Consider the following 17,026-nt stretch of genomic DNA (forward strand, 5'->3'; position numbering starts at 1 on the left):
TGGGCTATTTTGTTTTGAAAAACACACAATGCTAGTTATATAGGAGGTACAAATCTACTAGGAACTCTGGTGTAAATCCTTACTGAGAATCACCGTATTGATAGGAAGGAGAAGATTTTCAGGCTTTACTGTGATTAGCTTTGGTAAACATTAATCTAGGCAGCAGCATTTTGAAGATTGTCTGACCTACAGTTTTGTTTAATTATCACAGAAGGTGGGCTGGAATGGTAGAATGTTCCATTTATAATTGCTCCCAATTATATTAAATGAGGGTGATTTTGGCAAATGAAAGTAGTCATGTAAACTCTCGTTTATTCAGTAGTCTTTCCAGCAAATCAGATACGGAGAGATAGTGTATTTTAGTATACCAATGACATAAGAGTAATTTGAAATACATTTTTGCTCTGAATCTAATTATTTCTTATTACTTAGCTTAGAAGATAAATGGAATTTTTACCGAAGGTTAAAATTGCTGGATATAAATTGAATTTGTATTCTATTATATTACATTTTATTTGTATGGCCAAGAAAATGTAAATAGTGTTTAAGTAAATTCCTGCATCTAGAACTTTTACATTGTTTTTCTCTAAACACTCAAATGTCCTCTCATAAATACAGATCTGTAAACTGGAGTATAGCTGACAGCAGCGGGAGTGGTGGAGGCAAGTTTTTATTGCTTGATACTGTAGAGTGTTACAAACAAGTAGAAATGTTATTAAAATGAGTGAATGAATTACTACTGAAAAATATTATCAATGCATATTTTATCTAAATTATAAATAACAAACATCAGTTCTATTCAGAAGTTTATCTAGTTGAGCTTGACTGCTTTGTATTTTACAGCAAATTGCAGATTTTTATAGATTTTACTTCACTCAGGTTGGGAGCCACATTAAATTACTCATTCTGTTTTACAATTCAGAGGATGGATGAGATATCATCTACAGAAAAAGAACAAAAGGAAAAAGGCAAAGCAGAAGATGGCTCTAGCAGTAGTCCATTATAATGTCCACATATTAAGAGTTATTATACAGAAGTGGAACATGTGGGTGCAAATTGACAAGGAAAAAATGGCATGTAAGTCTACATAGCTGCTTTGCACAAGACAAAAAATACATGTGATATAATATAAAATTGGGCTGTAAAATTTAAATATGCTTGGTCCAACAATTCATCTAGCTATCTTTTTGCAGAATGCCATTCACTGGTTGACCTGTGGTGACTTGTTGCTGCGATTGCAGTGGATTGCGGTTCTCTGGGTTCTTTGCTAGGACAGATGGTGCTGGTGCTGTTCTTTGCTGGTGCAAAGCGGGTGGGGAGGGGTCAGGGACATGGAGGGTGGGCAGGAGTGCAGGGGGGAGCGAGTCAGGATGTTGTGCTGGGGGGTGAAGAGTATGGTGACAGGGATAAAATAGGAGGGATCACAGAGCTGAAGCCTTGGCTTCAGTTAGAGGGAATGTGTGATGAGAGGTGGGCAATGAGCGGAGGTCAAAATAAAATAAAAGGAGTCAGGAGACAGAATAAAAGAAATACTTTGTTCATACTGCCTGAGACTTTGTGTTCCACAGGTCCTGTGGGAATGAGTTACTTTAAATGTATTCTTTAAATATTAACCTGAGTCCACCCGGATGGAAGTTTCAAAAAAGTAAAGAATGGGCCACAAGCACTACCTATAGCTTTGGGTTTGAGCTCAGGCAGTTACGTGTGACTCAAACATTGCTCTTACAGAGCTGGAGGCCCAAGCTGTTGTCTCACTCCCCTAGACACTTCTCAGAGACTTCCTATTCCTCCCCTCCTCTCCCCTTCCCTCTCCTCTCTTTCAGCCAAGGCACGTTTTGTCCATTATAAATTCACAGAGGTGGATACATCTGGAGGGCGTAGTTGCACAATATATTTCCTTCCATGGCAAAGCTGACATATGGAGAAATGCCATTCAGTCACTCTTGGCTGTGTGACTGTTCATTGACTCTTGACTAGTAGATAAGTGATTCTATATTGTGTATTTAATATATAAAAAATTACATTTTAATCCTTTTGATAGTGAAGGATGCATGTCACGTTAATTAAGCTTAGTCCTTGTCCATGAGATACGATTATATAGGGCTAAGCTACTTAAACAGCTGTATGTTCTTGAAAGTGTCAAGAGTCTCTCTGCTCCCTTTGTAATTTATAGCAACTTTTTTTACGAAGTTAACTGACAAAAAAAAATATTTGAATGATGACTTGAGTTTTTGCAGAAAATTTCACTTATTTTCACTTCTTTTTATTTAAGTGGCTGTGAAGAGCATTGTATTTCGATTGCATTTCTAACAGCTTTTACATATAGAAGGACAGTTATAGTATTCCCCGTGCTGTTTTTTTCTTTTTTCCGGACTAAAGAAAATTCAATTACTTCCAAACTTTTCTTAAAAGTAATTTTTTTAAATGTTTGTATTAATTCGTAATGAACACATGATCTTTCACAAGCTGCTTTACTGTTCTTTTATATTCAACACTGGTGTAACATTTAGCACTTGACTTTACTGAATTTATTCTTACAACTTTTGACTTCTATGCCATCTGAAACATTATTAAAGTTTTGTTATTGTATTTTATTCCACTGTATATATCTTGCACCTCTGAGCTCTGTGAAATTATTGGATTATTTGGTAGATCAAACTGTAGATCTGTAATGTCTCATACATAACTCTGATAAATTGGAAATATGTCATGTTTATGCCTTGCCTGCTAACTTGAAATCCTACTGCAATGGTCTTAATTATATGTATTGCAAAAAGTTATTTATTTCCTTACAGAAGCAGAATTGGATAGCTGTTTTATTAAGAAGTAATTTGATAGACAGTCATTCATCTAAAGCATTTAAATTGCATACTTATTCTTACTTGGGGTCCTCATCTTGGTTATAATTTCAGTGGCAACGAAGAGATTGCAACAGATCTTGAACAAAATATATTTAAATGCAGTTGTGAAAGCTTGGCATGCAGAGGCCCACAGTTCTTTGAAAACAAAAGCATATTTTGAGGTATGAAGTATGATAGTTTAAATATATTAAGTTCAGTGATTAAAGATTAACTCAATTAATTCCAACTGTTATAGAAAAACAGCTCTGTAAATGTCAAATGAAGAATTTTAGTGTACTACTACTATTAACTGGTGCTTACAGTGTTATGAGAAGCAGATCATTACCTCCATGCTCTACCAGTAAAAGTTTGGTCGTATCTTAAGCACCAGAAAGGACTGAGTGTTGTTGTATGTTACCAGTGATCCAGCCGCCTTGCATCAGGTGGCTGGTGTCTTAGAGGCAGCATTACTAGTTGAGATGATAATCAATAAAGATAATGCCTCTGGATCCCTGTCACCAGAATCCTGCAGAGGGAGGAGAAGCCACAGTAACCTCATCTGCTCCCAAAAAGCATGGGGTAACCAGCGTTGTCATCACCTGAGAGCAGGCAGCATGTGGACAGGCCCATGTGCCCCACTGCCCCATCTGGTCTCACTGTGAGAAACAGCACTCTTCTCATTTATGGGGAGGTTTCTTCTGCCAAGGAAGACAATGCCAGAGCTCAGTGAGGAGCTCAGAGAGATGCTCAGCAGATACCACATGGGGAAGGGGAGAAATGGAAGCTGTAGGACCCAAGAACCAGCTGCTGCTAATCACAGTCGCATAGATAAAGCTCTCCTGCTGTAGGATGGTCAGAACTGAAACCAGCTGTGGACAATCTATCAATCGCTGGCTGCCAGACACCAGTTATCAAATCCTTCCTGCAATAAACCTGTCATTAGTCCTGCTTCTTCCTTGTTCTCTCAAATTAGTTGGTAGACTCTCACTTTTGGTTTTGTCTGTTCTCCCCCCTGTATGTTTTCTTTCTCTTTTTTTTCTTGCTGGGATCTTAAAATACTTAAAATATTAGTCTGACTAGATTGAGTGCACAAAAGATGTCCTGTTTCTGGAGTGTATCAGGGCATCCTTAGGGAATAAGATTTTTAAATATTTTTGTTCTTAATAATAGTTGCAAGTGTTGGTTTGACTTTCATAATTAGATTGGAATGCATATAACAAAAAGCATATAACTGAATCATTTTTTTAATTGTGTACTTTTTTGTTGTGTAGTAATTTTGGAGTGCAACTGAGTCACCTAAATGTAGGTTTCTGGTGTAAAATTCAGCATGGCCTGGAATATCTCAGGTCAGACCAGACAGGCCTCCAGCTTAAAGCTCGAGATGCAGGAATCCTCTGCTAGTCCTGTGTCATAGCTGCCAGTCTTTTGTGGATATCTTGGATAACTCAGGGCATCTGAGATGACACTGACTGATTTTAAAATGCAAAATGAAACCTTCCATGATTATAATATGTAAGCAATTTAATGGGGCTTTCCATTTTCGTTATTCCTAATTCTCCTTTCCTGCATATTTCCTCTTCTATCTTCCCTGTAGTAATAGTCAAATGACAACCAATTTTATAACCCCTGAAACTCTTCTGTTTCTAGAGCTAGAATAAAAGGAGATTCAATGTTACTCGTATGTTGAGATAACATATGAAAAGTACTTTAGTACCTTTCATGCAGTATCCATTGTTGGATACAATACAACATCAGAGAGATTTTAGTAGTGATACCTTTTGAAGACTTGCCTGAAAAATTGGCATGTACTAATAGTATGTTTATGTCACATTGTGTGTACACAATATTTTAGTTTGGAAATACAAATGGTCTCCTATACTTCTATAGTGTATTGTTCTGATGCAAAAAAAAATGAGATGCACCTTAAAACTATGATTATTCTCAGTAATAGCAGTTACAAATGTTCATGGATGTGTAACTATACAGAGATTTGAAAATAAGCAAATTTAATTTAATTTTTTAATATTTAAATGTATTTGAAATTTTGAACTTGTCATTAAGATAAAATTATGTTTCTCTTGTACCATCTTTTTTCAGGGTTTGGCAAAGGAGGGTCAGGAAGGCTGTTTGGAATCAAGTGATCTTACTGTTGGACATAAAACATCCCATTTACCAGAAAAAGCCTTATTACAGGTTTGTGACAGTTGGTGTTCTTTTTAGTTTTTAATATGTAAATTTCATAAATGGTATATATAATGTTTTGTTGAAAATAATGTGTTTGTGCAATGGAAAGGAAGGCCCCTGTTTGCCTTGTTCACTTTGAGTCAGGTGGAATCCTTTGAAGGATGGTGATGCTGTTCTTTCCTTCAGTGGCACCTGATCCTATTCTGCATGGCCTAACCTGATGTCCAGAAGCTTATCTGAGCTGAGATGGAAAGAAATCGGGAGATCTGTAGGACAGGTAGAGAGTGGAACTCCTGATAGAAGTAAAGGGGTCTGTTTGCAGTGAATAAAAGCTCATAAGCCAAACCCCAAATGTGACACAGAGCAGTTTAATTTTCTTAAAAGTACAGAAAAGACTGTATGGACATTATGCAGCTGCTTAAGGCGGAAAAAAAAACTTGCTAGGCCAGAAAGTGAGAGGAGAGGAATCTACTGCAAGGACACACTGTGTAGGGAGAGGTTTCTGTCCAAACATTTTTATTCGGTTTGTTTAAAAGGTTGCTTTGTTCAGTATTTTTGTATCCTTGCAAAAAGTAACTTTAGAGAGTGAAAGCTTGTTAATATGGTGCCTGCTAGAAAAGAAGGTAGCTCTACCCACAAGCAAGAAGATTGATTTGTGGCAGTATTTCAGAAAAAGAACGCAGTTATTAACTACTGGTTGTAGGACCTTCAGTTACAGAGGCCAGTTCAACTAAATTATAGGTTGGTTACTGACAATAATTCCCATTGAGGGATACATTGGAACTACTTACTGCTAAAATATTTTCATTTTATCTTCTTATTTATAAGCTTTAATTTGCCCTACCATGTCTTTTCATTAATTTAACACTGCAAAAACATTAAAGTAGTATTTCAGATAAATGTGATATTATTTTCTTTTAACTAGTATGGACGACAGTGAACTCAAAATACAGTTTTTATCCAATAAAGTCTAAAATCCAGATGCAGAGACTGAATTTTAAGCATGTGCATAATGCCCCTGACCTCACATGGAACTTGAATCTGTAAGCTAAATCATGTACATACTTTGCAGACCTTCCTCACCAAAAATACAGCATGCTTTTGTTTTTCTTGATGTTATCTGTATGAGTTCCAGCCGTGGTGCATATGGTCTTCATGGATGTGAGACTGATTTGTTTTGACTTAGGCCTTTTGATGGGGTTTAGTCTGTGCTATATTCTTAGTACTGGCTCATTCAGTAACAAGAGAACTTCTGCTGTCAATGATTCAGATATGGGCCCCTTGCACAGCAGTAGTATGTCTCCTAAAGAATTTGCAGGTTGCGATGCTCACACCTCTCATTACTAAGACTTTGATACAAGTTAAGGAAGAATCTCTAGTATGAACCTCTTCTTCAGAAGCAGTGCACTCAAAAGGGAATGTTCTTCCCATACGAGTGTAAAAACCAGTAAAATAGAGAGATTAATTTACCGCATGAGTAGCAGAATGATCAAAACTTGATCTACAGTGCCACCTGCTAATGTTCTTTTTCCTAGTAAGGTAGTATTGTACACTACAATAGCAGTATATATAAAAGATAGTATTATATAAGACTATGTGTATATATAGTTTTTTATACATATATCAAAGATAGTATTATAACTTACATGTGTCCATACCTATCCAACTTGTCATACATAGAAATAAATAAGTATTCAAGTTTTCAGGAATTCTGAGGTCAGTAGTAGCATCTTTTCTTCATTAAAAACCCTGAAAAAGTGTAATCTTTCTGTTAGTTCTATAACAAACAGTATTGACAGTATCATTCATTTTTTGGTAGCTTGGGAGGAATCTATTCATTTTGTCTTAAGTCTTTGAGCCTTGGTTTTTTTTTGACATCCAAACCATGAGCTCAAAATATAACAATTTTAAGCTATCTTCGTAGGTTGCCCTTTTTTGAGGTCACATCATATTCACAATTACATGTGCTGCTGTCGCAAGGAATCAGAGCTCACAGACATAAAGACTATGCACATGAAAACCAGAATCCGAATATTAACATATCCAAAAGAATGACAGTTATTCTGAGGTATGTAGCCATGCTTTTTGATTAGGGCTACAGACCAGCTGTAAGAATACATTATATAATTTTCTCTTCTGTTTATATATAAATTTAATTTTATAGCCTATATAAATCAATCCTGTCAAGTGCTACTTTAGTGGCTTAGCAGAAAACATTGGTGTCTTCCATTTCTAGAGCGATACCTCAGAGCTAGCTCTGAGGTCTGGAGCTGAAAAGCAGAGTAGTTTGCCATTTTAGACTTTGGCCCCATCATAGTGTGTATTTTAATGTGCATTTATGAGGAGAATGAAGTAAGAACTGAGAATTCTACTGATTTGAATTGGAAATAATGCTCTAAAGAATTAGAAGAAAGAAAATTGTGTTATCCATACAAATTTTAAGCCATATTTCTGTGATCTGTATACAAATATGCCATTGTAGGAAGATAAATTATCTTTGTTTGTATTAAATAGCATTTGCATGTCTAAAATCCAAAAGCTAGAGCTAAGGAAATTGCAGTGAAAACTGCAATTCACTGCAGTGAAAACACCCAGCAGGTAATAAAATGCAAAACAACAATAGGGTAAGGTGAATTTATAGGGAATATTATTCAAAACTCCATTGTAGTAATGACAATGTTGAGTTTTTCACTAGAGGGTGATCAATATCTGTTGGATTTTCAGGAAACAGTAAATAACGATAGCATCTTTGAGTATTTTCAAATCTGCTGATTAAAGAGATCTTTAACTAGCCGTATGCCCATTCTGGAATATGCTTTATTTTTGGTCACAGTTCTTTTCTTGTGACTGTTCTGCTCCTGTGCAAAAAGATATCTGTTAGTTTTTATTTACTGCTGGGATAAGATCCATCCTCAGGGCCAGCTGGAAACAATTTGCTTTGTGAATTACAGTTTCCCAAAAAAGTCAGTGGTACCACAATACCCTAATGTTGAGTTGCTGTCAGAAGATGATTGCTGTGCTTTCAAGCTGGCTACTGTGGTCTTGACCTAACATGAAATAAATGTTTCAACAGACCTTTTCAGAATGGAAAATCGAAAGGTTACTAGGCAAGGGAGTGTCAAATTAAAAGCCTTGCTTTTGTTCTTCTAATATGAAGCTAAACCCTGTTAATGAATAATAATACAATCAGTATTTTCTTTCTCATTCTAGCAAGCCAGATAGATCCAGTTATTCAAATACTTTTTATGAGCTGTGTCAAAAATCCTTAGAGTTTTAAATTAGATTGAGTTTTGAAGTTAAGGGAATAATCTACATGTCAGAATTAAACAGACTTTTGGTTAGAGAAGCCTGTGATGGATCCAACTATAATTATCATGGGATGCAAGTCCTTGGTGGAACAGGGTATACAGAAGGAATTTGTTATTGAAAAAGTCCTACACATTTCTGTACTTTAAAAAAATCGGTGTAAGATACCAACGGCATTATGAGACACTTAAATATCTTTAAAATGAGTGTGCCTGTAGCAAGCTTTCAAGATTCCAGAATAAAAACGTAAAGGCGTAAAGCCTCATTTTAAAACTTGGTTTAAGTAGTTTATTTGAAGTGAATAGAGAGAGTTTGTGGAGCAGCAGCATATTTTGAGGAGCAGACAAATTGCTTGGATGCATTACCATGAAATTAAATGCTAGTGGTAAAAGGTGCATTATCAGTGATTTTCCTGCCTAATTTGTCATTTTCTAGCTAAAGAAATAATAGCTTTTGGATTGTTTCCATAGATTGAAACAGAAAATATTTTAAATCTTGGTAGAATGCTCTTGATATTTCTGCTTGTTTCTTTTAATTGAACTTAATATCTATGATAAAAATATGTCCTAGCTGATATGTTTTTCAATCCTGTTCATTCCAGTAGAACTGCACAGAATATAAATCAGGTTAAAAAGCTGATGTTATCAAGGGAATATTTCTGTTAGTGAAACATATATTTTATTATAACATCACTTTTTGATTCTAACAGTTTTTTAGTGACTCACGTATTATAGCGCATATTTTGGTATAACTGAGGAAACCTGCACTTTGATACTCCATGGACTCTACACTTGCGCAGGTGGTTACTCTTTCTTCACTTCTTAGCCATGTTGATTACCAGAAGTGAAACAAAATTTACAATTATTTCCTTACTTTTACAAAGGTGTTATGTGTATTGTTTGGAGTCTCAAAACTTCTGTTTGACTCAGGAATTCTCTTGTGCCTGTACAGTTTGAGTGAACTCTGTACAGAGTATGCATTCATTTCTCTGGAGCATATTTCAAATCATACTTCATGTACTTCTATAATGAAAACCAGGTTTCATTGTATGCATTGTTGTATGGTAAGTTCTATAACTAATATGGAAATATTCTTCTATAAAACACATTGGTATCTTTGCTATGTGTTCTGACATCTCACTGTTCAGGCAAATATCTTAAGTACTAAGCGCTTTGAAAATGTGTATTAATAAAAAGTATTTAATTTGTTGTTTAGGATAGGCAAATATGAAATATGTTTAATATAGCAGTGCTTCTTGTTGAATATGGTTTTTAATATCATGTATGTCTGGTTTTCTGATGCAGGTTTTCCATTATGTAAATTTAGTTGATCTGGCAAGATGTGCTCAAGTTAGCCAAACATGGATGCTGCTAACACAGAGCAGTTCATTATGGAGTCATGTGAGTAAGATAATCACTGTCAATATTTTATTTCAGTTTTATTTATTTTAAAAAGAGTGAGACATGGGGGTAGTTTCAGAATGCTAAATATCTAGGATAAAAGCTTTATACCAGGATATGACTTGTTTTACTCAGCTACATTAATAAAAAAATAGGAGCAACTCAGACGAAATTGTCTGTGATATATCATTAAAAACAGTGGAACTGAAAGAGAGTTGGCTTTGCTATAGCCCACCAAATTTCAACAGTTAAGTGAGGTGTCTTAGGCTCCCCAAGTAATCTAAACAGGCACTAGAGGACTAAATGGGAGTTGTAAACTCCATTACAGATACTCTGAGGCTACTTGTATTTGTTCTAGAGAGACTCTTGTCATCCCTAGAAAAAGTGGTGCAGACCAGCTCCCTTCCATACTCATGAAGTCTTAGAGCTGCTGAGTTGGTCACTGTGTCTCCAGAGCACATGTCAGTGCCCAGGGTACTGTGGTGCCTCTTCTGCCTCAGCAGCCCAGATCCCTGGCACACATATTTCAGTCAATTTGCCTTCTAATGCACATTGTGTGACCATGCTAGCTAGATTAAGGACAGATTTTTAAAAGCGTTTGGGCACTTCAAACATGATTTAGTCAGATTTTAGGCCCTCAAGTCTGAAATTACAATTACAATTACAAAATACTCTGTGCATTTTCTGCGTAATCCTAATCCTGGAGATTTCTAATCTGATAGGACTGGACCTGGAAGTTTGTGATGATGATGGTGATCAAGGAGATTGCTTTTCTCTTTTCAAGGAGATTGCTTTTCTCTTTTTGGCAAGAGCTGCATGGCCTGCAGAGCTTGGTGTGAAGAAGCAGAGGGGCTGCTGTGCAAGGGAAGGCAAGCTGGTTGCCAAGGGTGCTAGAGGGCCATGCAGGAGCGGTGTCTGCCACTGACAAGGGATACAATCCCACAGAACCTGAGCAAGAAGAGCAGAGGGGGTCCAGTGAGAGTGACCAGGGTCAGCTGCCCACCAGAGACTGCCAGCCAGCCCTGTAGGGAACGGGAATCTCCACGGTCGAGTCAGAAAGTGAGTTCCATGAGTGAGGGTCAGGGTCAACCAGACATGTGGCTGGACACAGACATGCCTCAAGTGTGGTTCAAGGAAAGACTGAAGGCAAGGGCATGAGCTTAAGGGCAGCTCCTGAGCCAAGCAGGGAAACCCCTAATGAGGCTTCTTCAGCTCTTTCACATAATGAACTGTTTTTGCAATGGTCATATCCAGGATTGCAGTGCTGCACCATGTGGGAGCTGACCTTGGACTCAGCTAAATCCCTGAGGAAGGAAGAGGTTTGCAGAGCCTGTTGGTGAACCCAGGGGTCTGACACGAGGCACCTCTCTCCCACCTGAAGAGATCCATTTGGGATCCAGAAAGTGAACAGAGTTGTGCCTTGTGAGGCTGAGAAGAGGTCTGAACTTGTTTTGTCCCCTGAGTGGGACACAAGCTATAGTTCCCAGGCAACTGGAAGACTTTATCTGCCCCCCTGACTGAGGTGAGGAAGTCCTGGAGGGCTCAACAATGCTGCTTAGATGTCCTGCAGTCTGGTTCTAGCAACTGCCTGTTCTCCGTGTGGGTTTCTTTAAACTGACCTTCTGATGTGCTTAGCTGTCATGGGTATTTTGTAGAGTCTCTGCTCAGATTTGAGTTGTTGAATCTACCCTGTGCATCAACAACTAAAAGACACCGCAGTGCCCAGCTTGTACGTGCCTGGAGCCTTTATTAGGTCTGCTCTTAAGTTACTGTGATGAATTCATGATCTTAACGAAAGTAGTATTAAAACTTCTGATAATTTTAATGTAAGAAGAACAAAATCCAAATAGGAAAGTGAAAAACCTGAAAAAGTTCTGAACTCCCGACTTGTTGGTACTGTAACCACTTCCAAGCATTCTGCATAGAAATAATGGTGATTGATTTTCCAAAGGATTTGGGTAATAAATGTGTGTTATGAAATGTGCAACGAACAGATGCGGTATAGCTGTAGCAGATTATACAAAAAAAACACAACTTTTGCTGACTTTTTGATGAACAAATGTAAAGAAGGCATGAAAAAGTCTTCTCCAAAAATGAGATATTTCTTATTAAATGTTTGTATGTTGGCTTTCCTTCTCTTTTTCGAAACACTTGGAAGACAGTTAAAACTATTTTCTGGTAATTTTTGTTAAAACTTCTTAAACTTGAACTTTTGACAGATACTAAGAAAAATTATTTATTTAGTCAAAGATCTAGATCTATCAGCCTGCAACGTTAATCACTTAAGGATTCTTCTACTAAAACTAAGATGGTAGGTTACATATTCTTGATATCTTGATGCATCAGTAGACCATTAATTAGGAAAAAAATATTTTTGGGAACTTTACAATTTTATCCATCTTTATACATCTTGGCAGTTCAGGACTTGCCTCAGCTTCATAAATACTGTAGACTCGTGCTTCCTCTACATTTAAGTATTTTAAGTCAGCTGTCTAGAATTTTTATATATGTAATACACAGACATTTCTGTGTTTTCCAGACTATTGATTCACTGTTTACATAGAACTTTATACATTTACTAGTGATTTTCATAATGATGTGTATTTTGTATGTACTATTTATTTTTAATACTGGATTATATATAAATTGTTTAAATTTTTAGATCAATTTTTCATCAGTGAAGCATAAAGTTCAGGACCAAGTAGTGGTAAATATATTGCAGAAGTGGCGTCTATATGTATTACATTTGAATCTTCGAGGTTGCTATTCTCTTCGCTGGCCTAGTTTTAAAAGTATCGGTAAGTATTACATGTATTTTCAAAATTTTAATTCTCTCTTTAGACTGTGTCTTCTCTCCATCTTCATTATTGTCCCATTTTATTGCCTATATTCTTCTCTGTACATCCAGCTGTAATGAAGCAATTAGATCTGTAAAATTACCTGTGGCTCCCCTTCCTTCATTACAGTCTTCAGGCCCAGCAATATCCATAGGTCTGAGCATTGCTAGAATGCCATAGTGTGGTTTGTATTATGTGTAAAATGCTGTAATACGACAAACAAGATTGGAATGTAAACATGTGCTTAAATATATCAGAATGCCAGAATCCAACTCTACTGAGATAATTATCACAGAATCATAGAATAGACCTCTGGAGATCATCTAGTTCAACCCCCCTGCTCAAGCAGGCCCACCTAGAGCAGGTTGCCCAGCACTGTGTCCAGATGGCTTTTGAATTTCTCCCAAAAGTGGAGACTTCACAGCTCCCCCAGGCAATCTGTGCTCAGTTCCCCTCATAGTAAAAAAGTGTTCCCTGATGTTCAGGTGGCACCTCCTATATTTCAGTTTGTGTCCACTGCCTTTTGTCTCCTCTGTCACTGGACACCACTGAAAAAGCCTGACTCCATCTTCTTTGCACCTGCCCTTCAGGTATTTGGGTACCTTGGTAAGACCCCCCTGAACCTCCTCCAGCTGAATAGTCACAGCTCTCTCAGCCTTTCCTGACAGGAAATATACTCCAGTGCTTTAACCATCTTTTTGCCCATTCTTGGACTCTGTCCATCATATCTATGTCTCTCTTGTACTGGGGAGCCCAGAACTGGACATGGTACTCCAGGTGTGGCCTCAGTAGTGCTGGGTAGAGGGTAAAGATCACCTCCCTCGACCTCCTGGCAATACTCCTCCTAAGGCAGCCCAGTATGCCATCCACTTTCTTTGTAGCAAGGGCACATTGCTGACTCACGTTCAATCTGGTGTCTACCAAGACCCCCAGGTCCTTTTCTGTCAAGCTGCTTTCCAGCTGGGCTGTCCCCAGCATGTACTTGTCCCTGGGGTTCTTCCTACCCAGGTGCAGGATTTTGCACTTGCCCTTGTTGAACTTCATGGATTTCCTACCAGCCCGTTTCTCCAGCCTGTCAAGGTCCCTCTGGATGGCAGCATGACCCTCTGGTCTATCAGCCACTGCTCCTGGTTTGGTGTCATCTGCAAACTTGCTGAGAGTACACTCTGTCTCATTGTCCAGACCATTAATGAATATGTGAAACTGTACTGGACGCAGTATCGACCCCTAGGATATACCACTAGTTACTGGCCAGAATCCAAGCATGGTCCAAGGTATTAATGTAGTGTTCAAGGTTTAGCCCAAATAATGGGTACTTGATTCCATTGCCAAAACAAAGTCTCTTTGGATGTAGAAAAGTATCTTGGTCCTTCCTGGTAACGTGTGGAAGCGCATGTGACCATGTGGTCAGAGTTTAGTTGCATTTTGCAATAGTTTCAGGTCAGAAATCTTTCTCTCCATACAGTTGTGTGCTCCACTAAGCAGAAAAGTGGGCAGGAAAAAACCAGTCTTTATGGTCAGTGTTAGGAGGTTGACACTGGCTGTGGAAGTGTACTTGATTTGTGAAGAATTACCTGCATCTTAACTGTCATTCAGCCATTTTATAATGAAGAGTATCTCATCTTGGTAGTGTTTTAATGAGAAAAACTCTTCTGCTCCAACTATGCAAGATCCCAATAAATGTTTTTAATTCTTGGCACAGCTTTACTTCAGTATTTCTCCAGCAGAAGAATGTTACTGATTGACTTTTTTCTAGTCTACATTTGAATTGAATGCAAATGCTTTAAAAAGAAAATGTTTTCGTTTTCCAAAAAGAAAGTGTATTTTGACACTATAGTTCATATTTTTGAGACTATAATTCATTTGTTATTTAATCAGCTAATAAATGATTGAAATTGCTGATGCAGCTTATAACAACTTCAGTGTGTTTTCTTTTGGTTTAGAAAGGGACTGTGTAATTGTGAGTGAGAACAATTTGCTCTCTAGAATGGTGATAGAAAAGAAAAACTGGCTGAGAATAAAAAGTATATTTGATCATGGTCTTGGCTTTTAAATCACGGGATAAAATAACATTCTCGATGATATCATCACACAAGTTGTTTAGTGAAATAATTTAATATTATAATGAGCTTTGGCAACTAATAAAGAAAGCAAGCCAAAATAAATCATACAGAGCCATGTCAACTCCATCCTGGGGACTGTACTTAGAAATGTTAAATCCTTTTATGATTTTGTTTTTCTTAGGTATTTGAATGCAAAACTAAAACTGTAGTATTTTTTATTGTGTTTAAAGCTGAAAACATGTAAAGAACAGTTGCAATAGAATTAAATTTTATATACCTACTGCCTTTTCTATCACATTGTTTAACTGATTCCTATCTAGTTAAAATAGTTTAACTTAGAAGTATCAGCATGTTGGTTATACCAGTAGGAATATCAGTAGGCTGATGGCCATCCATTTCCATTTATCTTGCATATCAAAGACACTAAATTCCATTTGTGTATCTACAAACTTTGTATTTTCCATTTTTGTTGATAGGCTCAAAATCAAAAATTATGTCGATTTACATCTTCTCAGTGCTATTAATTTTAAACTAATTGTGATGAATCGTGTATGATGATCCACTGGGGCTTCTAGAAAACAGTGATCTATGAAGCTGTTTCTTCTAGCTTTGAAGAAACCTAGTAGTTCTTTTTAAGAATGAAACGCATTTATGTCAGTGTACTGGTGCTATTTAGATTAATAACCTAATCCTTCTGTTAAAACTCATTGATACCAATCACACAGCCCACTTGCGCCATTCTTTTCAAACTCTTGTGAATGGTTTAAAATTGCTGCAAAACTCTTCCTCTATCTTTTTTTAGTGATTGGAAATAATTTTGAAGTTTTCTTCCTTTGACATTTCTTCAGCTAACAAACCGTGTCGAGCTGTCTGTTCTGTTATAGGCTACAGATGTGATGAACCTTTCCATTCAAAGTTCCCCAAGCTACAGTTATGACCTCATCTTTCCAAAGAAATCCAAGATTACACAGATTTTGGCAACATGTTTTTATTGTTAATGGTAAAACAGTGATGATATTAACTAGGGTTTAGGTCTGTTTGGCTGGCTAATCATGTTATTATTTTTTGTAAATTAATCAGCTGCATTTAAAAAAAATATGTACTGCAACTTTGGTAGGTGGGGTGGTGTATACATGAAATAGTAGTCATTGTTTAAAATCTACGTATGAATGTTATATGATTCCAGCGCAGACTGTCTTTGGGAAATGAATGTGTTATTGTGCCAAAGAAAAATGAGTGTATGAGATGCATGGACTGCAGCTCAGCTGTTTGGGGTATTGTTCCACCCCCTCAGTGATCTGAGAGAATCATTTGACTTCCACGTGTGACTGGGAACTGCATTTAAAAGCCGCCATTTATATTCCTAGTGCAGGAGCTAAAATTTCCTCAGAAGCTTTTGGAGTGTTTTATTCCCAGTAGCAGTCACAATATCAACAGACTTATCTGCTTTTCCTGCATTCTGTCATGGCAAAATGGTGCAAAATCATATTTTGTGTGTTTCATGTGTGCTGCGTAGAGAGAGGTTATCCCTTTGGGCAGCACTGCTAGTACATAGGCTGTGTAGCAAGAAGACAATGCACCATCATGCGATGATTTCCTGGGTATGGACAGAGAAAAAAGGGGAATCAAGAGAGAAGTTACTGAAAGAAAAGACTTAAAAAGCAAATAAAGAAAGAGGAAGGACCATTAGTTTATTTTAGACATGAAGCTACGGCTGGGACTCTTGTGATTAAATAGTACAGAAACAAAGAAATGCCAACAATAAATTGTGGTTTGTGGCTGTGGTGCTTCATGGAGGGTGTACTTCAGTTTACAGCACATTTTGGAGAAGCTCAGAGAAATAGCAATTAACCCTGTAACACTGGAGTTTTTTATCAGCTGTTAGTTGTTTCCCTCATATGTTTGTTTTTCAAGTATATTTTTGTCTTTTTCTGTGGGCTGCCTCCTTCAGTACTATCTTCATAGTTCCTATATGCTTCTCCTGTTCATACAGTCTTTTCTCAAAGAATTTGCTACCAGATACTGTCAGGAGAATATACCGGCCCATATTACCCTTGCTCCAATCTAGTATTTCCATTCTTGTGTTCTTATATAACAAATCTATGCAATTGCAATTTCTGTCTACTCTGCCACATCCTCAGTGTGGCTGTCTGAAAATGCCAATGTGCAGAAAACCCTAATGGATTCCAGCTCATGGGTTTTTTGTTTGTTTGTTCAATTATAGGAAACTAAACTGCCATTTGAATACTACTATATCTATTTGAGAACCCAGAAGAACGCAGAATGACCACATACCCCGCTTAACTCTACCTTCTACTGAGCAATCGTCCAATTTATCACTGCGACCCCCAGGTTATAGCCTTGGTCTTAAGAGGGACGTTTCATGACCTGTTTAG

General features: G+C 37.3%; 1 protein-coding gene across 8 annotated transcripts in view; it reads left to right on the top strand.

Annotated features, from left to right (window-relative positions):
- The window catches only part of FBXL13 (F-box and leucine rich repeat protein 13), a 97,605-nt gene that overhangs the window by 10,451 nt on the left and 70,128 nt on the right, over nucleotides 1-17,026 (top strand). For all 8 annotated transcript variants that reach the window (XM_065049137.1, XM_065049141.1, XM_065049139.1 and 5 more), the window contains 5 exons: nucleotides 923-1,077; nucleotides 2,913-3,022; nucleotides 4,938-5,033; nucleotides 9,635-9,730; nucleotides 12,393-12,528. In XM_065049137.1, coding sequence (XP_064905209.1) covers nucleotides 923-1,077; nucleotides 2,913-3,022; nucleotides 4,938-5,033; nucleotides 9,635-9,730; nucleotides 12,393-12,528 — 593 coding nt within the window. The remainder of the gene's footprint in view (nucleotides 1-922; nucleotides 1,078-2,912; nucleotides 3,023-4,937; nucleotides 5,034-9,634; nucleotides 9,731-12,392; nucleotides 12,529-17,026) is intronic.

This window comes from Columba livia, chromosome 1 (genome assembly GCF_036013475.1).
Source record: "Columba livia isolate bColLiv1 breed racing homer chromosome 1, bColLiv1.pat.W.v2, whole genome shotgun sequence".
In the NCBI taxonomy this organism is placed as follows: Eukaryota; Metazoa; Chordata; class Aves; order Columbiformes; family Columbidae; genus Columba; species Columba livia.